At 40.5% G+C, this 22,459-nt stretch overlaps 2 protein-coding genes across 8 annotated transcripts in view; one reads left to right on the top strand and one right to left on the bottom strand.

The window, feature by feature from the left end:
* The window catches only part of rapgef1b (Rap guanine nucleotide exchange factor (GEF) 1b), a 63,245-nt gene extending 46,314 nt beyond the window's left edge, over positions 1-16,931 (top strand). For 6 of the 7 annotated variants that reach the window (XM_084746397.1, XM_084746398.1, XM_084746400.1 and 3 more), the window contains 13 exons: positions 5,727-5,812; positions 7,210-7,315; positions 7,990-8,065; positions 8,438-8,522; positions 10,248-10,340; positions 11,317-11,502; positions 13,385-13,469; positions 13,564-13,658; positions 13,780-13,858; positions 13,956-14,057; positions 14,178-14,275; positions 15,331-15,459; positions 15,725-16,931. In XM_084746397.1, the coding sequence (XP_084602523.1) occupies positions 5,727-5,812; positions 7,210-7,315; positions 7,990-8,065; positions 8,438-8,522; positions 10,248-10,340; positions 11,317-11,502; positions 13,385-13,469; positions 13,564-13,658; positions 13,780-13,858; positions 13,956-14,057; positions 14,178-14,275; positions 15,331-15,459; positions 15,725-15,875 (1,371 nt within the window). In that variant the 3' untranslated portion in view covers positions 15,876-16,931. Of the gene's footprint in view, positions 1-2,760; positions 2,908-4,712; positions 4,806-5,726; positions 5,813-7,209; positions 7,316-7,989; positions 8,066-8,437; positions 8,523-10,247; positions 10,341-11,316; positions 11,503-13,384; positions 13,470-13,563; positions 13,659-13,779; positions 13,859-13,955; positions 14,058-14,177; positions 14,276-15,330; positions 15,460-15,724 lie in introns of all 7 variants that reach the window. The other variant, XM_084746403.1, reaches the window with a different exon arrangement.
* A 1,121-nt stretch (positions 16,932-18,052) lies between these two features.
* Positions 18,053-22,398, bottom strand: uck1 (uridine-cytidine kinase 1). The gene is made up of 7 exons (XM_084746404.1): positions 22,202-22,398; positions 21,446-21,605; positions 20,260-20,356; positions 20,021-20,163; positions 19,196-19,290; positions 19,055-19,103; positions 18,053-18,562 (listed from the first exon to the last, which is right to left on the bottom strand). The coding sequence occupies exons 1-7, from the start codon at positions 22,289-22,291 to the stop codon at positions 18,378-18,380; spliced, it is 819 nt and encodes a 272-aa protein (XP_084602530.1). The 5' UTR covers positions 22,292-22,398; the 3' UTR covers positions 18,053-18,377.
* Positions 22,399-22,459: the final 61 nt, after the last annotated feature.

Raw genomic sequence — 22,459 nt, forward strand, 5'->3', positions numbered from 1 at the left:
TAATCTGCAACTTCAGTTAAGATAAAATGTTCTTGCATGAGGGCCATTGTACTTTTTGGGATGAGGGCAAAAGCAGGAGGATTTTGTGCATGTAAATGTGTGTGTGTCTGTATGTCTGTGTATCTGTGTGTGTGTGTGTGTGTGTGTGTGTGTGTGTGTGTGTGTGTGTGTGTGTGTGTGTCTGTGCAGATCATCCAAATATCACAAGGGGACCGTCAGGCTTTTGGTTGGGGATTATAAACAACAAAATAGGCCTTTGTTGGTTTAACTGGAAAATTTCAACCATCAACAGGTTCTTGTTACTGAATTAGCTTGTGGTTAATCAATCCTATATTCCACTTACTTAAGGGTCTGACCCCATAGTGGACTTGGCGATGTGTTACAGTGGTTTGTCAGTATTTTGGGAGGGGTTGACCCGTGATGACCCCATGGTGTGCGAGGCACCCACTGTGGATCTCCCTCAGGATATCTCCAGTGGAATGCAGCACCAGATGGACCTGATGGAAAACACATTCCTCCTGTTTCTGCTCCTCTTCCTTCCTCTCCTCTCTGTCCTCCTCGTCTTTGTCATCCTTCAGCGTCGGCCTCTCGTCCACGCACTTGTCCACCCTCTGCCTCTCTACTTCCATCTGGCTAGTCTCTCCTTCACCCTTCGCCATGCTCTAACCTCCTCCTCAGCCCCCAAATGCGCGCACACACCTCCACACCTCCCGTTTGTCTGTTTCTGTGGAATGTTTGCATTCCTCAACTCATTGGGGCATGATGTTTTTGGGGGAAGGCATGCCAGGAAAGCTGCTTTGCATATGAGGAGTGGAAAGAGGGAGAAATATTCAGGAGTTCATTTTCAGCGTTAGTTTTGACAGCAGAGTTTGTTTTAGTCATAGCCTTTTGACTAAATTGTCATTTAGTTTTAGTCTGCTTTTACTTGACTTAATATCATAAGATTTTAATTCATTTAAATCTATCAGGTTTAGTTAAAATGTAATGTTAATGATTCTCTAGAATTTTCAAACTTATTATACACTCCTGAAGGAAACATCTATTACTCTGTTATTAATATTAAAATGGGGTACACTATATTTCTGCTTCTTTCTTCTGTCATATGTCTAATATTAAGTATGCTACACTTCTTTAAATGTGCATTCCTCTTTTTGTTACTTTTTTCCCACTTTGAGGACAGTGAAACTAGTGTGTCAGTCTATCTTTTCATGTATGATCTGAGATAAACAACTTTTCTTATCAGTACAGGACTTGGATATGGTTTAAAGTTTAGCAAAAACACACCAGCTCAGGTTGGCTTAGGAAATAACATTAATATGAAATTAAATTACTTCTTATTTTTTATTGTCTCATTTTCATTATGTGAAAAAATGAGTGCCAGCACAGTGGCCAAGGAATGCATTGCGGTGGACAGGGTCAGCAACAAGAGGTATTTAACTACTTAAAGGTCCACTTAAAAGCGATCAATATCAGTTTATGTGTAGATTTATATTTAGAATATTTTCAGTGCTTTACTTTGCCATCAGACAGCCTTTTCTGACAGGAAACAGCCATTATATAACCCAAATATTGCTCTCTCTAAACCACCCAAACTATATAGCTGAAATAAATAATGCTGCAGTTGTTACAGCTGCCATGGTCTGTTAGGTACTTTGTGTTATTGTGTGATTTTGGTGAATCCAAACTATCCTTTCAAAATAATAAAGTCACACAATAACACAAACAACTTCACAGTTTGAGGCGGGTGACAGACCAGCAACTCCTGTGTTCTGTGAGTTAAAATGACTGATTTTACCAGTTGAGTTGGGTTGGTATTTCTAATACACTGACTTTTGATAGGTACCTCGTACAACCCTGTATCAAGTAATCTGAACTATCCCTTTAACAGTGTGCATTTTAATATGGAAGTGTTTCTCCCCGTGTGAGTTGCTGCTCTTAGCACAGACAAGATGTCCCCACTTTATCAGTATTTTCTTTAAGACCACTGCTAAGAAAAAGGAGAGAATGAGGGGCCTTAATATCCAGCTGATCCTTCCTGTCTGTGCATGAACACGTGCATGCATATGCGTGCATGTGTGCATGTGTGTGTGTGTGTGTGTGTGTGTGTGTGTGTGTGTGTGTGTGTGTGTGTGTGTGTGTGTGTGTGTGTGTGTGTGAGAGAGAGAGAGAGTGTGTGAGAGTGTGTGTGAGAGAGAGCCAAGTGTGTGCAGTGTGTTCAGCAGTGATCGGTGTATGTGTTGCTCTATGCTGGTATGCTGAAAGAGGGCTGATATGTGCAACGTGTCAAAACAGGTTACCACTACCTCCCCTGCAGACAGGCATCTCCTCCACTGGCCCCACACACACACACACACACACACACACACACACACACACACACTGTTAAGGCGTCTCTTGTCTAAACCCATATACATACTCAGAGTTGATGCAAGCTTATCTACATGATTTCTGGTTAAGTATTTCTGTCTTTTCATCGTCCATGTTATCTCCCTGGAGATGTTTTTGTTGCCACTGGTTCCAGTTTTACATTTACTGGGTGTATGAGTGTGTGTGCGGTGCATTTCATGTTCAGGCACATCTCTCTTAGTCCAGACTTAATGGAGGTGTTGGAGAATGAGGTGAACATTTTTTTTCCCTCCCTCTGCTTCCTATTGTTCAGCTTCTTTTTCTACCTGCTCTGTCTTCACCTCTCTGATCCTTTTAGTCTTTTTATTTTATTCTGTTTTTCTTTCTTGCTTTCCTTCTTTCCACCAATCGCAGAGCTTGGACCAGGTTGCCTTGACCAATGCCACCATTCTGGATGGCAGCGGGGGTGGGCCCAACGGTTCCCTGGCTGGCTCAATGGGCTCTGTGGCTGTCTGTCTTCCTTCTGAGTCTTCTCTCACTGACTCTCTCCACACCTCAGCGGTGAGCTTACACAGGATAGATGTTGGAAGCACAAGCAGGATACTAATACTCACCAAAAATATAAAGGCAACACTTTTGTTTATGCTCCATCTTTCATGAGTTGAAGTAAAAAATCTCAGACCTTTTCTGTGTGCACAGTTATGGTTAAACTTAAGGTTTTAGTGTGAATAAATACGTCCCGTAGTTTAGTCAGTCTGTCCACTCAAAAGATTGCCAGGAGCAGAGGTTATTTTAACATTAATAATTAACATTAATTAAGCTGATCGACCTTCTGATAGTGAACCTCACGAACAGCATAAAGTAATGTAGGAAGCAGAACTAAAACCAACCTGTTTTCTACTTCTCTCAGTTTGTAGTAAACGTCATCATATTAAGCTCAAACAGCAATCAAAATAGAGAGAGTGGCTCCACTTTCTCAGATGTAATTATTAAGAGCAGATTACCAAGACAGTGAAGTGTCTTAACGATATAAAAAGCGACAGATCAATCTGAAATACATTACCTGAAGATTCAGTAAGGTAGTTGTATATGTTAGGTTCGTCCACTTTGATGGAGGCAGACTGAATGGACCCCTGTTTCTTTAATTAATTCCAATGTAAGGATACCAAATGTTGATTGATTAAGATACGGCATAATTGTTCACCTGACTGGCTGAAACAGCAATATGGTTTATGATTTGACCTTAGAATTTGTATTTACCGCTAGTCAAATTTTTCCCTCGAAGGCAACAAGTTCTAGCCAATCAGAAGGAAGAGTAGGGTGGGTCATGACTTAACCTTCCTGGGGAAAAAAATGGTGTTTGCAGCCCTGTGTGAAATAGTTAAGTGCCTAATAAAGTTTTTTTTTTCAAGACCAGACTGCACTTTTATTGTGACCAGTGAAGTATTAAATTAATCTCCAACTATTTTGATAAACAATAAATCATTTTAATAAAAAAAAAAAAAAAAAGGAAAAATCTCTGATTTCCAGATCATTTTCAGGTTCTTTACTCCTCTATGACAGTAAACTAAATATCAACAGACATGTGAGAACATCATCTTGGACTTTGGGAAACACTGAGGTCCACTTTCACCATATCTTTTGTTTTGTTTTTTTTACACCAAACAACTATTTGATTAATCAAGAAAATAATCGACCGGTTAATAGTTAGTTGCATCCTTAATTTAATCAGCATCTCTATATGCCATACCGCTCAGGTGGATGGATTAGCTTTGCAAAGGTGAAGTGCTTACTAACACGGAGTTTAACAAATCTGGGTTCTAAACTTGAGAGAAATAAACCTTTTGTGTGCACAGAAAAGAGATCTTTTACTCCGGCTCATTAAATATGGGAGCAAAAACACAAGTGTTGCATTTATATTTTGGTTGAGTGTACATGAAGCAGCTGTATACGACAGATAATAAAAATCTGACACTGGACCTCTTCCCCTGGCAGATTGGTGTTAGATTACAACAGTTTGGTGTTCAGATGATAATATCGTGACTCACTCACTTAGTGGCATCTTGTTGTCATTATCACTGCCCACAAACTGTCTGCTGTCTGACTATCGGTCTTTAAAGAATCCCAGTAGAGCATGTTGCACTGCATGTTCTTTCTGCCAGTAAATACTGTTATACCTGTACAAATGATGCACTCCAGTGCCACCTGGTGGTCATGACGACGCTGAGCTGGAGAACACACCGCTCTCACTGTACAAAATCAAACCTCGGCTAGTCGCATACCACACTTTGACGTCTCTGCAAACGCTCTGTGCCCCTCTCCGCTCCCCTTACGCCTGGGTCTGTGTCCCTCCTCTCTTCCCGTAGAGCGAGAGCGCGAATGACGAGGGCGGGGAGGGGGAGTACGTCAACTTGTACTCGTCCAGCCAGGCCAATGGGGAGCTGCCTCTCTCCCTCAGAGTAAGTAGCTCACCGCCACGGGTGAAAGGTCAATTCCATTTACATCGTCCCATTGCTTCAGGATATGAATCAACTTGAAATGAGGCGAGGGATTTAAAAACGAGTACGCCCGTTTGACTGGCAGATATCACTCGCAGCACTCATCTGTTGCTCTTATTGATTCATCTCTTGAACCGATGGCGATGAAATGGAATGTGAATGTGGCCAAACCTGAGCGAGCATGACTTCGGGGCCTCGGGTTTGCTGTGGTTGGTGTCTGTGGAGAAAGATGTCCATGTGTATGTTGTTGTGACTGCTTGGCAAGGTGATTGCTGTCTCTCTCTGGCTGCGCTTCAACTGTAACGAGCATTTAACCTTGTTCCAATCTAACACCTGACATGTGGCTGCTCCAAAAGGGATTCTCAATGGTTCACCGGTTTTCAATTTTCCAATAACATTCCCCATAACAGCTTATGTGCACTTGTGCATGTGCAACAGTGGGTGTGTGTGTGGTGGTGTTTATATTCCCTTGGGCCCGCGTGTGTGCTTTTGTGGTTGTATTTTAGGCGTGTTTGGGTTGTGGTGGTGTGTAACTGTAAGTGAGAGTGAGAGTGAAAGAGACGATGTATGGAGGTGTGGTTGTATTTGGAGTTCGTGGTGCAGTTTCAGTGTGTGTGTGAGTTCTACCCTCTGGTGTCTTTCTGTTTTGGATCTCATCTGATGGGTTGCAGAGGGAAAGCTAGATTTTGTCCATCACCTTTTATTTTAAGTAGTAGGGATAACATCCTTTGTATAAAGTATCCATCCTCCCCTCCACCAAGAGTGTAGCATGCACCGATGGTTCATAGCCTTCTCTCATCGCATGGGACCATCCACCAATGGTGTTCCATGTAACCTACTGTACATATGTTGATTATTGCTTTTTTTCCCCCCATCGATTAGGAAACGATCACATCTGATGATGTACTGCAGGACCCCGCCCCTCAGATGCCCTCCACCAACAGCAAAGAGGCTTTGGACAAGGAAAGGTATGGATCCTAAAAGTTGTACTACATGCTAACTGTATACATTATGTTCTGTATATAAGTAATGTTTACAGTGCACAATTTTGTAGTATATTTTTGTTCAAAACATTCGCATTCTGCACTGGGTTGATTGCTTGGTCTCCGTTATTGCTGCTTGCAGATATCTACAATATCATCTACCTGCAGAGCTACTGGATGAAGCACTTCCAAACCCACAGTTTTAGACATACACACGTGCTACCAGTTTTTTGTGTCCTTTTTTAAACTTTAAGGAAACATTCAACATACTTGCTTATCTGACAAAAACACTTAAGCTGCAGTGAAAGCTTTGAAATTTCTATTCCAGGCCAGAATAACTGTTTTTGAATGCCTGTTCCACATTAATTCAATTCAAATTAATGCTGAATATTCACCAAATGAGTAAGTAAAAATAATAATATTGTAAAAGGAGTAGATGTTCATTAAAGTTAATAGCGTCACAATTTAAAAAAAATGCAGTGTTATCAGCATCTGCAAAAAAGCCCTGCCACTGAAATCTGAAGTTTTTCATCTGAAGTTTCTCATCCAGAAATAACAATGAACGAATAGGCTGACATTATTCACTGAAGGTCACTAGCTATCATTAGCTTAATAACTGAGCTAACCACTGCCTGGGTTTATAAAAACCTTAACAGGGTTAACCCTAACTCTGGTTATGACGTAGTCAGCGACTGTCGTTTAAATCTGCACATGTGTACATATAGAACTGTGGGTGTGGAAATGCTGCATCTAGAGCTGTGGTGGCTCTACTGCTCTGCAGGGCAATTTTTCTCAGTTTTTTTCATGAACCGCTCATCCAAACTACTTCACACTCCTCACTGCACTTCCTTGGGTCTTCAGCAGTACACCCACCAAGTGTGAAGTTGTCCAGAAACTCTAATGACAAACAGAGAGACATTTTGGTTCGATTTTTCAGTGTTAACAGTATGTAGTACTGCACCTAAAAGCTACTTAGAAGTAGTGTATAGTAGTGCTACCACTAATGACTATTTTATGTGTATTAATTTGCCAATTATTTTGATATTTAATTGATCATTTTCTTTTGCTCCATAGGTTTTATTTTTCAGCCCCCAAGATGATAAATTCAAATAGTTTGTTTTATACAACCAACAGTCCAGAACTTAGAAAGATATTAAATAAACTCTCATATGTGACAAAGAGAGACATCATTTTGTTACATTTGAGAAGCTGAAGCCACAAAAGTTTGCCATTTTTGCTTCAAAAATTACATGAAATGATTAATTGATTAGTAAAATTGATCTGTCAACTCTAGTGTACAGGCTTTGGGACACAGCTGTAGTCATTGCTGTCTGATAACCGTGAGTGTTTGTGCTGACGACAGTTTTGTGTGTTTGTTTTAGGAGGCAGAAGTCGACGGAGTCGGCCGGGAGCGACGAGGAAGACGTAGACGAGCTCTCCCTCATAGACCACAAGGAGATCATGAGCAGGATAACACTAAAACAAGAAGTAAGACAGCAGCCAACACTGATGCTGTGTGCACTGTTTTTAGGAATCTGCTGTGACAGAACTGTGCAGCACCAGCATACAAAGCACATTTTATCCTGTTAGTGCAGCGCAGGCTAAAGGTCACTGTGAGTCACTCAGATGTGAAATCAGATCCCGACTTCCACCACTGAGAGCCATTGCTGCCCTCTGGAGTTCAGTCTGCGTAATTGCAGCACTGAAATTGAGAAACCGCCCTCCTCCTACGCCTCCTCCTCCTCCTTTGTCCTGTGTGGTGCAGTCTGATAGACAGATGTGTGAAAATGCTGCTCACCACACTGCAAGGTTAGGGCCAATGTGACAGCAGAGATTTACAGGAGAAGATAGGGAGAGATCAGAAAGATTCACAGCCTGTGATGACATTCAGAGCTGGTACAGGAGGTATATTGCAGTGGCGGTGCTTTTATCACACACAAGTCTGACTTTTTCTTCGTCATCAGAGGAGCTGGTGCAGGACAGGGAGAGGTGGGGGCCTTTCAGAGGGGGTGGAAGCAAAAAAACAGACAGAAGAAGGGAAGGTGCAAGCTACATTTTGAGCCAGACTGCATCAACTCTAACCAGTCTTTTCCTCCCTTGCTTGCAATCTCATCCTCCATCTTTCTGTCTTTTCTCTAATTCTTTGTGCTTAATTTCCCCAGAATGATGATGGCCCAGACGTTCGTGCTGGATCAGGAGATATTCTATTAGTCCACGCTACAGAAACAGACCGCAAAGGTACGGTAAAGACTCAGCCCATGTGTTTGTCTGCAGTACAGTATGTCAGTGGGCTTCTGGGTCACTGGAGCAGCTTTGTTTTGCTAGCTTGACAGCTTTGCAATCATTTTATATTCAAAGACAGATTTATTTTTATTTATGACGTCTTGATTCTTTAGCTTGACTGATGTTTTATTGCTTTTCTAATCTCCTCGTCTGAGGAGCATTTAAGATAGCCTCAGTCTGTCTCTGCTTCAGTTATTTATGATGTGTCAGTCTGGGTATGTAGCTTTCTCGTTTGATGATGTGCTTTCAGATTTAGTTAGTTAATTGGCAACTTTTGGCTGCACTTCAACTAAAATCTGCTGCTTTTTTCCTGTTTTTGCTTGACAGATCTTGTTTTGTACTGTGAAGCCTTTCTGACAACGTATAGGACTTTTATAACCCCTGAGGACCTCATTAAGAAGCTACACTACAGATATCCTTTTCAAAACGCTTGTCATGTCACTCTGAGCTTCATGGTTGTTTTGTTGGCAGAAGGCAGTTTTTCTTGTGTAGTGATGTTTTAAAAATCCACATTTACCAAAGAAAGACTTGTTTATCTTGTTTTCTATCACTCAGCTCAATCAGTTACAAGCATGTATAGATGGAGACCTCCAGAACAACCATAATCCTCTGCTGATGGATACTGAAGTCTAAATTACCATACTGCTGAAAATACTGGGGCTTTTTGTGATTGTGTTCTAAGTATCATGAACTTTACCCTTTGAGATTTTCCCTGCTATGATCTAAAAAGCTGGCTCTTCAGTAGCAAACTTCGATATGTAATGTTTTGTCCGTTTTTATCCATGCTAGTTGGATTAGTACAGATATTCATGGTGCACAGAGAATGACTTCAGTGCCCCTGAATTTTCATCCAGCACCACCAGCAGGTCAAAGTTTTTTTTATACTGTGAAATATCTCAGTATCGAACATGACTTGGCACAAACTTTGGTACAGATAGCCCTGTGTCCAGACAATGTACCCCACTTAATTGATCCCCTGACTTTTCCTTTAACACCACTATAAAGTTATCCTCTAAGTGACAAGCCTCAGCAACTACTGGATTGCCTAAAAATCTGGAGCAGACAGTAATATTCCCCTCCAGGATGAATTGTAATCACTTTAATGACATCTTACTTTTTTCTAGCTCCACCATCAGATCAAAATTTCAAAACTAAAATGGCAAACACGGTAGACGTTATACAGTGGAAACCTCTTGCCATGATCATGTCTGCGATTATCAATGTGAATAGTTTATGGTTTCCTTACTCCTCTCTGACAGTAAACTGAATATCTTTGAGTTGTGGACAAAACAAGAAATTTCAGGACATCGTTTTGGACTTGGAAACACTGATTAATATTTTTTCTCCATTTTCTGACATTTTTTGGACCAAACAACTAATTGATTAATGGAGAAAAATACCTATAAATACATGCTCATAATAACAGTGAGCACGTTAGCCTTTAGTTTAAGCACCACTGTGCCTACGTACAGCCTCACAGAGCAGCAAGCATGGCTGTAAAATCTTGTTATTCTATAGCACTGACACTGATTACTGTGTTATAATGTGTTTGGATGCAGTGGGACTGAGAGAGAACTAGACGGCGTAAAAGAAACCAGATTTTGAGTTAATTTATTGTCAGATTGAGTCTTAATGTTTTGCTGTAACACAGCTGCTCCATTTGCAACATCACAGAAAAATTAACTCAAGCAACAAATATACATACATTTAATATAACACAACAGTCACTAAGACAATATTCAGGCCCCTTCCTTGTAGAATTGATCTGGGATTGAGCTGCATATTTGATTTTAGGACTGACTGTTGTATAAAAGAGCGCTTCTGTCTAACCCCATTAAATCATGAAACCCTGTATCTCCGGTTTGATGGTAGCAGTTTGTATTCACTGTTCAGGACTCGGACTGCGGTCAGAGACAATGTTGTTGGCCCGCCTTAACTCCACTGTGTGGGGTAAGAGCTAAATAATTTATGCATTTTATTGTGGAGGGATTGCACAGTATTTTAAAAGCATAAAGCTTCACACTTCTTGTCTCATGGCTTGACAAAGCACCATAAACAAGCGAGAGCTTGCGAACTCTTAAAATACATTATTGTGTTTTGTAGTCCACATGAAGTATTGTCCTTGACCACACAGCACATACACCAGGTTCTGCCACAGTCCGGACACCTTCAAGAAGCGGGTCAGCAAGAACACGTTCTTTGTGCTGGTTCGTGTGGTGGATGAGCTGTGGTGAGTACGACTTAACGTCTTTGTCCTGAATCTGAAGGACTGTGTCAGAGTGTGTGATGCTCTCCTCAGAGAAACATGTTTACAACATGATGTGGACGAAGGACAGGAATAATTCTGTCAGCAGATTAATTAATAAAAGAATGTGTAAGATTAAAACATGGATATTGCTAGTGCTTTAAATAGGACTGTATATGCCATTATTTTGGTTTTGCATGTGAGCAAGATTTTTAAGAAATGAACTCCATGAACATAGTATATACTAGTATCTACTGAGACCATGGTTCCCAACATGGGGGTCAGGATCCCCAAAGAGTCGCAAGATGATTTATTAGATGGGAAATAAGAGAAAAAGAAAAAATCTGATGCACAAATTGTTTATTTTTATGACCTTTGTCAAATTTTGCTTTCTTATTATGAAACTCTTGATAGTCGGTCCATAGATAATAAAAATAATTTAGATTAAACAATCTGAGAAGGGAACACAGTCCACTTAAACTCTTCACAGACATAAGCAACATGTGATAAGAGGTCGTGTGTAGATGTTGTTGACTTTAAAGGTTCACGAGCCATAAATGTTAGGAACCAGTGTACTAACAGATGCTGGTAATTGACACCTGAAGGGAATGAATGATTGCTTTGATGCTGAAATACCGTATAGCATTTATTTATTTATTTATTTGTATGTTTCCATCATATTACCTCACTAACAATGACTTGCAGCCTTATATAATATTTATTTGAACTCAATCATCCTAAGAGCTTTGCTTTATTGTCCTCCTGACAGCCATAGCCAGAAAATATGTCCCCATTTTCACAAGAGCATCCAGAGAGCTCACTTTTTGTTCCAAGTCCTCCTTCAATTGACATTTCATCAACAACAACCGATTGAATTACTTTCTTCCTTCGGCCCGTCTGTTTATCATGTTGCAGTTGTAATGATTTAATCATTTCCTCCTCCTCTTCCTCTGTCCCGCAGCCTGGTGGAGCTGACGGAGGACATCTTGAAACAGCTGATGGACCTGGTGTTTACGCTGGTGTGCAATGGCGAGCTCAGCCTCGCCCGCGTGCTCCGCAAAAACATCCTAGACAAGGTGGAGCAGAAGAAGCTGCTGCGCTACACTAACTCCCTCAAGCCGCTCGCCGCCCGAGGGGTCTCTGCAAGGTACTGTGGGGGGTCGAGGGTCAAGCTTTTCCTGAGTATGGGATGTGTGTGTGCTGATAGTAAGAGCAGTGTAAAGCTACTCTTTTATCTTGTGGCTCAGTACGCTTGAGGATAACACACATTGTTTTGTTTATTGCCTGGTAGACTTGTCATACAAACCACAAGTCTACACAACATTACTTAAATTGTCATCCGCAGATGATTTAATGGCTCCTCTCAAATGTTTAATCATGTTTTCATGGAACCCAGTATTGAAATACACAACACATGCTTTATTCACCAAACATTTTCAGCTTTATTGCCCTCACCAGATTGGCATCTGAGGCTGTTTCTGGTTTCCTTTAGAGATGGACTGATCCACTTGTTCTTTGCTTCCAATCCAATTTTGGTGCCTGAATTTGGAATTCAGATGTGCCGATACTGATACTGACACTAAATACTAAATTAAACTGGTAAGACTGTTCGTAGCAGCACAACTTCCAGCCAGCTGAATGCTGGCTTTGCACACATTAAAAGTTGCTTTTCTGTGTTTTGAGACTTAAAATATCTCCAAACTACAAACATGCTGAGTTAGCCAACTGTTACTAGCTCTGTCTCAGTGTACGTAACAGTGGGTTCATGGTCCATTGCAAGCTCCACCTGTACATCTGACTTGTACAATACTGTATATCTCTGGAGATATACAGTGTTTTCTCCTATTGGATCCAAAAAGTTAAAGAGAGGAATTCTAAAATGACCAATTTTTCAAAATATTAATTTCTAAACACAGTCTTTTATTAACTGAACAGTGGGCAAAGGGGCCTTTAGAGTGAGTGATTTTGGGCCGTCTGAGGTGGAAAACAACAGACAGTAGTGAGAGAAATATGATAAAATCAAAAGTTGTGAGTTCAGAAATGTGGAGACTTTTCAGCAGACTTGGAGCTTTGGTGACAAAGACAGTCTGCTGCATATTGTCTAAAATTTAAGACCAAATTCTCGAAATGTTACTGCTGCTGTGACCCACGACTACAAACCAACTAATCCGAAAAGGACATGAAATTGCACAGAAAACACTGGTAGGCGAGACACTGTGTGTGCTATGTTTGACTTAAGTTTAGGAAACAAATCATAGAAAAGAGAATAAACAAATTTGTGGAGAAAAAAAAACTTGCACAGCAAAGATGAGTGACACAAGCTGATCACTGCTTTCTAAACTTTATTGGATTTACATCACAGTGTTTCGATTCAGTTCACATTCTTCGCACAATCTGACATGCTGCAAATTGATATGATACAGTCTGGGACAGATAACAGCCAAGATTTTCTTAGACCTACCTCGCACAATGTGACGTGCAATAAACTTACACAGTCAATGTTGTTTCAGACAGACAGACAAAAACAAAACAAAGACAGACTATTTACGTTAATAAAACATTACAACCGCAAGGTGGCCAAAGTGGCAAACCATATATAAACAGTAGAGTGTGAGTGGATTACTAAACACAATCAGGTATGAAGATAGGATATATAACATGAGACATACAGTAAAGACAGTTACAGATTCATTGATAACAACTCATACCAACTCAAAGTAAGACGTAAAACATAAAAGCTCTTTTGCTAATTGTCGTCTCAGCATGGGGGGCAGAGAAAATTTGGTAAAATAACTGTAAAAGGCATGAGATACTATCGAAAATAATTGATAGATAATTTTTTTTTAGTATTCTGCAACACGATGTTCACATTCTGAAGTGTTTCTTTTACATCATGACCGGACTTTCTGTAAAAGATTTGCCATGTTAGACTGGAAAGAGACTTTTGTATTTGTCTCAGACCTGTGACTACAGCCAATCTGCACTGTAAAACTTTGTGTTGAGGACTAACGGTTTGTGTGTCCTGACAGGCCTGGAACTCTCCATGACTTCCGCAGCCATGAGATCGCCGATCAGCTCACTCTTCTCGACGCTGAGCTCTTCTATAAAATTGAGGTACAGTGGCTTCTTGTAGTATCGATCCTTTTTTAACACCGAGGCACACGGGTCAGTCGACCCCTAACTTTACCTCTTCCTGTTTTCCCGTCAGATTCCCGAGGTGCTGCTTTGGGCCAAGGAACAGAATGAGGAGAAGAGTCCGAACCTGACTCAGTTCACAGAGCACTTTAACAACATGAGCTATTGGTACGACCATAAATCACAGACTTAATGCCTTCACATCTCGCTGTCTGTCATTGTTATGCCTGGCTTCCCTCTTACACCGAGTTGGCCTCATAAATGTTGTTTATCTGTCTTGATCCTGCAGGGTGCGCTCTTTGATAATCCAACAGGAGAAAGCCCAAGACAGAGAGAAGCTGCTTCTCAAGTTCATCAAGATAATGAAGGTTCATTTAGAACTTAAGTCCTCCTAAATATACTCAAATTGTCATGTGATTTTCTTGTTATTTAATGCTATAACATTTATATTTTTTGTTATTACAGCACTTAAGAAAGTTGAATAATTTCAACTCCTACCTGGCAATACTGTCCGCCCTGGACTCTGCTCCCATCAGGAGACTGGAGTGGCAGAAACAGACCTCAGAGGTGAGAGGACTGTCCGGATGTTGTAGTCCTCCCCGAATATACACATCTACTCTCACTGATTATAGAGCAGTATCATGATAATGTTCATCACTTTTCTCTCGTGTCACGTTCTTCTGTCAGGGATTGGAGGAATATTGCACGTTGATCGACAGCTCCTCTTCCTTCAGAGCATACAGAGCTGCTCTGGCTGAAGTGGAGCCTCCATGCATCCCGTACCTGTAAGTGTGAAAGAATACATTAGGCCTCACGCAAGAACCTTTTCGTATTCTTAATTTTCTCTTACTTTTTTCAAATGGTGAGCTTGTTTGAGTGTTCCACACATCAGGAAGTGTCCTGCTTTCAGAGATCCGTAAAAAAAAATCTGTCATTTTAACAACATCAGCGGTGGAATGAGAGGACCAGCTTAAGCCAAGAAATGGAAGAAAATACCGAATGCTGTTAATGCTGTGTCACCCGAGGGTCGTACTGTCACTGAAATAAAGAGCTGGTTTGATATGAGGATGGCTTCAAACACAAAAATATCTCACCACAGCAAGGCAATCGATGTGAGGATGTTCCTCTGGACAGCGACTTGCATGAATCTGCATATGAAGATACATCCAATATGCCTGACAGCAGGTCATAGCCAGTTTAATCTGATCAATGTTCAGCTATATGAATAAATTTAGAATTATATTATAATTCAAAATGCACATTCAAATAGGATATTGTCAACTTAACTCTGAAGTGTATTTTTTAGGAAAGTAAATTCAAAGTACAATGATACCACAAAAAAAGTCCACAATGCGATAAGTATCGCAATATTAAAAAGCAAAATGATGACTTTAAAAATTTTCCTTTAAAAATCTGACATGTAGCATTTCTTTGTTATGTTCTCTGCTTATGCTTCCCTTCTTTGATGAAAATAAGATAATAAGAATAAAAACCCAGACAGTACCTAAGCATGTGCAAAAAATTAATTAATTCTCTAATTGTTAACTGTGTAATATCACAGTAGGTATTGATACAGTCTGGTACATTATTGAGACATGTTTTCATTGTGATATTCAACATATTGTTACATCTCTTGTCATTTTAATACGAATATTTATACAATCCATTATTGAAAAACTTTGGTTTGGATAATGGCGGACTAATTGCACATGAATCCTAAGACATGTCAGTCACGTGTACAAACCACTAAAGCGTGAATCTTTTTGTACGAGTGTACTTCCATTAGGCCCGTTGTCTTTTTTACTTAAGAGCCATAATTTGACATGTCTCCTCCTTCCAGGGGTCTCATTCTCCAGGACTTGACCTTCGTCCACCTGGGGAACCCTGATCTCATTGACGGGAAGGTGAACTTCTCCAAACGCTGGCAGCAGTTCAACATCCTGGACAGCATGCGGCGCTTCCAGCAAGTGTAAGTCCACTGGGATGAATTTACAGACTGATGAAAAGATGCACTCGGTCTTAATATATTATTAGAGAGCTTTGTAAACATCAATCACTCTAATAAATGTCATCATTTGTTCGCCGCTGGCAGGAAACACAGTGTATGCCCTCTTTGTTTTTCATTAAATTTTAATATCATAAAACATGGCTGCCATCTCAACGGCGGGTGTTTGTTTTCTCTCTAATGAATCACTGCATTAATCAAACCTGGACCTCTTCTTTTCTCGTCGCAGGCATTACGAGCTGAAGCGCAACGAAGACATCGTCTCATTCTTTAACGATTTCAGCGACCACCTGGCAGAGGAGGCCCTGTGGGAGCTGTCACTGAAGATCAAGCCCAGGAACATCACCCGGCGCAAGACGGACCGCGAGGAGAAGACCTAGGGGCCCCGTGGAGTCCCTCCGAGACTGACCTCCAACTGTGCTTCATGACACTAACTCCACTTTACTACAGACGAATGGAAGCTATCCGCTGGAGCTAATGGGAGACTCATTGTGGGGAAATGCCGAACAAACTACAGACGACTGAAGCGTGGCCGAGGTTTACAAAGAGCGCTGCGGCTCTGGGAGATTATAATTGGGATTAGTGCGGCTCCGGCGTTTAGACGGGGGAAGAGATTCAGGGGAGGAAGCCTGGTGCCAAGGAGGAGCAAAGAAGAGTCACACAGAGCGGACAGGGAGACGCTACGGAAATAACCAAAGTCTGCTCCCTGGGCTCTCTGTTTTAGAGTGGAGCTGTTGTGTGTGCGTGAGATTGAGCTGAATGGTCCATTACTCTCCTCCTCCTTCCTCTTCCTTTATGTATGTGCCATTTGTTGGTCATCTTCTGCAACCCTCTCCTCGACTCCCAGCAGAACCTCGAGCGTCGCCTGCCCTGAACTGTGAACACGCAGGCTGGAAACTCGAGAATCTGCTGGAGGGAGGCGTGTGGGACTAGAACTTGAAAAGCGAGGATGACCATTAGAGACTGAGTTTGTTTTGAGACATTTTTGTGTAAGAATCATGTATGGTTATGAAATGTATTATATACAGTGCTCCTTTTGTTCTTAAAAAGGATGTTTATGCTTATGAGAAGAGCTTAGCTTCTCCCAAAAGTGCCATACGTATGTGCACTAAAAAAAGCAAAGCAAAAACACACAAAAAGATAAATTACTAAAGATGCTGTGATCTATGTATGTCATTACTGAATCATTGTGTGCCGTGTTCAGGTGTAGAGAACCATCAGGCAGTCACAATCACATTCATGTCCCAGTCATGTCGGTTGGTGTGTGAAAGAGTTGTTTGCGTGCGACTGAAAGTCCTCAGCGACTTTGTGTGTTTGTCATTCCAAAAATGTGCTGTAGTAAAAATCATTTTGATTCCTTTTTGGGATAATGGTCAAAACCAACACATCACACTGTGCTATCAAACTCCAATAAAACAAACAGCTCTGTTTCTATACACACTGTGTCAACCAGAGGTTTCATTTTCAGTGACAAAATTCGAATCACACTTAAAAGTCTTTATAATAGAATTTCCATTTATTGTTTTACAGAATGGTCAGTGGAAAATGAACTTAAAAAAGTAAGGCATGTATTCACCTGTATATAATCAAGAGGAAGCACTCAGTACCAATCTAAAGAACCACTAAACCACACAGCCACTGGGCCGAATTTGATTTAAATACGTTAAAACAGGGAAGCAGCAAGACAACTACAGTAGATGTGTATTGAGAGGGATAGTTTGGACTATTTGATGTGGCGTTGTATGACGGTACTATACTGCTGTGAACAGGATCAGCAGCAAAATGTATTTTAGACACCAAAGAAAAAAGTCCACCTAAAATAAAAATCCAAAAGCTTGTTTATACTATATTTAGAATATTTCCACTGCTTTACTTTGCCATCAGAAAGCCTTGTCTGATGGAAAAATGCAGCCAAACATAGCTCTCTCCAAACCAACCAGACTCCGTAGGCAAAATCAGTCACTTTACTTTGGAGTTGCTGGTCTACTGCTGCCTCAATCAGTTAGTTTGTTTGTGTTTGTGTGACTTTTCCAAACTGTCCTTTTAATACACGGAGGTCACACAATAAGACAAACTAAAAGATCAAGGCAGTGGTAGACCAACAACTCCCATGTTCTGTGGGGTAAAATGATGGATTTTGTCTGTGGAGTTTGGTTGGTTTGGGGAAAGCGATATTTGTCGGTTTCCAGTCTGAAAAAGCCATCTGATGGCAAAGAAAATATTGTAAATATAGCATACACTTAAACTGATACTGATTTTTGTATGCCTGCCTTTTTGCAGATGGCTAAAATTTGCCACTAACTCTGTCCACCGCTGTTTATCACTTAGCTCCTGTGCTGGTACTACTCTCTGCTTCTCCAAACTGGGGGCGTGCTGACTGGCATCTACTGTGAGTAACACACTGATTATCGATAAGTACCTTATACAACCCCACCTCAAATAACCCAAACTATCCCTTTAATATAATTTAAATATAATAATCTCCATTAAAGCAACAAAGATTTAGGTATAAATATAGGTCAAAGTGCAGAAGCTTGACTAAAATTAAACATTTAAATAACACTTCCAATCCTCAGCTGTATTACCCTCCATTTCAGTAACAGCTCATCTTACCACAGTCAGCACTGAAAAACCCTATCATGGAAGACTGTAACATGTGAAAAGCAAAATCTATTACTGCATAATTACTGTAAAACAATGAAGAGGTTGCAGCAATGAATGCTTGCACCGTTGGATTGTGGATTATCTTTTTCTTTTCTTGTTTTTTTTAAATGCTGCAGAGGGCAAGATTGGCAACACAGTGCTGACCCATCCAGCATGAATCAGTAGTAACTCAAAGCTCATATCGTACAGTCTGGACACACCCATGTATCCACACAGTCTCAGTGAGGCCGACAGCTGGGCTCCAGCAGGACCCTCTTGCCTGGAGGATTGGTGGCTCCGTTCTGCAGGTCGCTCTGCTCAGAAATGGCCCGTTTTAAGTTCCGCCCATTACACCCACGTTGCCACTTGCAGATGTCACCGTTCAGGATGTCTTGTATGTGCTGCACAATGAGGTTGATGGCCACTGGTGAGAGACGGATGATTTTTCAGTAGGGATGTAACGACTCAAGGCACGATAAAAAGTCAACAACACAATATTTATCGCAAAACAAATAAAAATGTCTTTTGTGTACAGCATTTTTGTTTGTATAAAAATGTGTTTTCATTTTTAAATTAAAGTGCATCTGCTTCCCTTCTTATAAAATAATAGTAGCCAGCCATAACCTGAGCATGTGCAAAGAACTGGTATGAACTGTCTTTGGCAATGAATGTTTGAATTATGTACACTTGCATAACAATAACAATGCAGCAGTCAGTAGCAGTGATTTTATAAAAGAAAATAAAAATGATAAAATTAAATAATGAACCTTGTGATATCAGGTTAGATACTGTCACAGTCCAGTATGGCATCAATTATATATTTAGTGCAACATTCAATAAATTGTTACATCCCTATTTGTCAAGAAATAATGCTGGAGAAACAAGCAGGAAAGACATTATTAGAAAAAACACTTACCCATATTGTCAACTCCTCTTGGAATGATGACATCTGCGTACTTCTTTGTCTGAGAGAGAAATTACATTCTTTAGAAATAACAGGACAGAGTAAGAATAACTAGAAAATAGGCACACAATCAGTGATAACCATTGTACTTACAGGCAAACAAAACTCCTCAAAAGCAGGTTTGACAAATGTTGTGTACTGAGTGAGAATCTGCTCCAGGTCTCTGCCTCTGTTCATGTCTCGCAGAACTGCAGGGAACATCAGGTCAAACTATTGATAAACTGTGGCAACATCTGGAATATCAAGGGTTTCTGCGGGTCCATAAAAAGTCTAAAAATCTACTAATCTGAAATTTAGGCTTTAAATTTCTTCAGTATGATTCTGACAGGCCTAAAAATTGATTTGGATTAGGAAGTTGAAGTTACTTTTAAAAGGTTGCATTATCTTAAGTCTCACTTCTACATATGTTTTGGGGAAAAAATGGTTGATGAAACTGTAACTACAAAACAAAACCAACAAGGAACACTAATGGAAACATCCCAGTCAGAATTTGTCACACCCAGCTAGTGTGTCATGATGTGGTGTGTGGGTTAACATGGCGTCTGCTTTTGCTACTTGTAGAAGTAATAAGTTAAAATTATTTCTGTTAACATGAATCTAATGAGTAAGTGAAAAATCGCAAGCCTGTTGAAAGTAGCAAATCTGATCGATGCCGCACCTTGTTTAAACTTCTGGTTTAAAGGTATTAGAGTTGCACAGGAAGTCAGAAAAATGTAAAGCTGCATCAAAAGCAAACAGTAAATGTTAGCCATCACCCAATATTGTTCTGTATTGTAAGCATCATACTCCGTACTGGACGTGAAATGTGTCATAAATTGAGTTCATAATAGCCTGAAAGAATCTCCTAAAAAAGTCTTTACTTTAACTTTTTGAAACCTGCAGAAACCACAACACTGCGTGTGAGAGAGACATCGATACCTCTGCGAGACAGTCTGACGTCTGAATCTGTGTCCACGAAGAGCTTCATGTGAAACATATCCCGAACTTTCTGGGGGTAGAAGACCAGGATCCCCTCAAAGAGGACCACATCTGCCGGGTAAAACGTGATCGTGTCCTCCAACCTGGAAACACACAGTTTTACATACAGAGGCAATAGTCATGAGAGTTATTTGTTCCTTGAAAAGCTGAAAAAATGATATGAAATCTTTTCTTCCTACCTGGAATGAGTGACAAAGTCATACGTCGGCACTTCAACCACCCTTCCCTCCACGATGTCCTTCAAGGTTTTGTACATTAACTCGTTGTCAAATGCCTCTGCAAGATATTAAAGAGAAAAAGTAGATTTTTCAATGTAATGCTCTTAGTTCTTCAAGTGACATGGAGAAGGTATTACCACACAGTTCAGCTCCAGCAAACAAGCCCTAGTGTTAGTTCTTTGTGTGTGTGTTGGCAGCGTAACATTACAGCTAAACAGGCATTAGTACAGAGTCTGTTAGGACTTATAATTGCAGAATTCTCTCTTGTTGCCAAACAAGTTTGCTGCTGCAATTTGACACCATAATTACAAGTTCCTTGCTAAAAATATGTGACAGCTTCACTACATACCAGAGTGTACGTAAAACTCTTCATTTACAGAAGAGCTGTGACTAATTGCAAGAAAATTAGTTTCCAGCTATTTTGATAATCGATTAATCGTTTCACCTATATCATTATCAGACATGTCATTCCCAAATGTCCAGTATTAGTCAGACTCAAGGACACAGTTATCTAATATAAAATGATGCAATGTTGCAGTTTAACACTGATAAAGGGGGGATGGGCAGTCATGAGCCACCACTTTCAAGGTCTAGAATGTAACATCCACATTGGCCCGTATCAGTAGTCCATTAGTACTTTTGCTGATTTTTTTTTATCTCTGAAGAAACTGAGATAATTAGACTATAGAGCTGCACAATTATTTGAAATATTATCAAAACTACAGAAGCTGTGTGACATAATGAAGTGCTGTAGTGCTGCAAAGATGCTCTGGCCTACAAATGTTCTCCAGATTAGGGAGAACATGTCTGTTTGATACACACCCAAACAATTGTCACATCGTCTTAATTCCAAGTTTGTTTGTTTTTTAATGAAAATGCAAATTGTGATGCAAAAATGGTCAGTCTTACTAATTGTGGTTTGTATCACAATCACAATATCTATCAAAATATAATATTGAGCAGCCTTATTACATTATAAGAGCATGCAATACATAATTTAATGTTAAGATCGGTGTTGGATGAACATTAAAGGTGGGAAAATAATCGCATTGTTATTTTAAAAATATCATCATAAAAATATCATAAATATCAGTGCTGCTGAGAAGATACTGGATATGAAAAGGTCTACTGTGTAGCCTGGGCTTACCTGGGTGATCAAAGTTGTACTGGCCCTTCAGCGCTTTCGCCTTCTGATCTGGAGTCAGGACTCTGTAGAAGCTGTCCTGGCTTATAATAGCCACCTTCCTCTGGCGGTGGTCCACCTTGTTCTGGCCCAGGAGCTCCATGATCTTGGCACAAACTGTTGACTGTGGCAGAAAAGTTCCATCACTCAACTACTGTGTGTTTATGGCTTCGGATAAAATAGCAACTTTGAGGTATTGTCCTGAGGTGTAGAAGGGTGGGAATGTGCTACCAGCAAGAGATGCTAACACATGGAAGTGGCTGGTGGGGTTTCTGACACAAAATCATGATTTACTATGAGTGATTGGTGAATTTGAACATTGTCTTTTATTGGCTGGTGGATGTACACATTCTTAAAAGCTTGTTCCCACCAGCCTGTGAAAACAGAAGTGCTTAAATGTGAATCAAGTTTTCCGTATCAGTGACCTTCTCAGTGTAATGATCATCACCTGACTTTCGGTTTGATAATGCGATGGAACTGATACATTTATTACAGCGGCTAGTTAGCTAAGGTCACAAAGAAGGATGAACAGTAATACTTAAACATTTAAATTAACAGCAGAATGTAATGACAGTTATAGCGTGTTAATGAACAGTATAAAGAAAGTATTAACGGGACAAGGGGGCGTGCCAGCTGCTTTGACAGTTCGCTCAATGCTAACGTTAGCTAAGCTACAGGGGATGCTAATTTCCGTTATCGTCTGCCTGAAAAAGGACTGACCTTGCCGCTGGCGGTTCCTCCGCTGACTCCTATCAGGAAAGGACGATGCCGAGGCCTCTCAGCCTCGTCTGGGGGTCCGACAGCATCCATGGCAGTCTAATTATGGAGAAAGACTGCAGAAGTCTAGATAGCTTGGCTCTGTGCTAGCTGTGCTATCTGTTGCAACAACACGGAGCAGTTCGCGCGAGAACTACCGTGAGCGCTAACCAGAAGTATCAACCAATGACAGTTGAGGCGGAACTGCATTCAATATTTAAA

Source organism: Lutjanus erythropterus, chromosome 20 (genome assembly GCF_056507025.1).
Source record: "Lutjanus erythropterus isolate fLutEry1 chromosome 20, fLutEry1.hap2, whole genome shotgun sequence".
Taxonomy (NCBI): Eukaryota; Metazoa; Chordata; class Actinopteri; order Lutjaniformes; family Lutjanidae; genus Lutjanus; species Lutjanus erythropterus.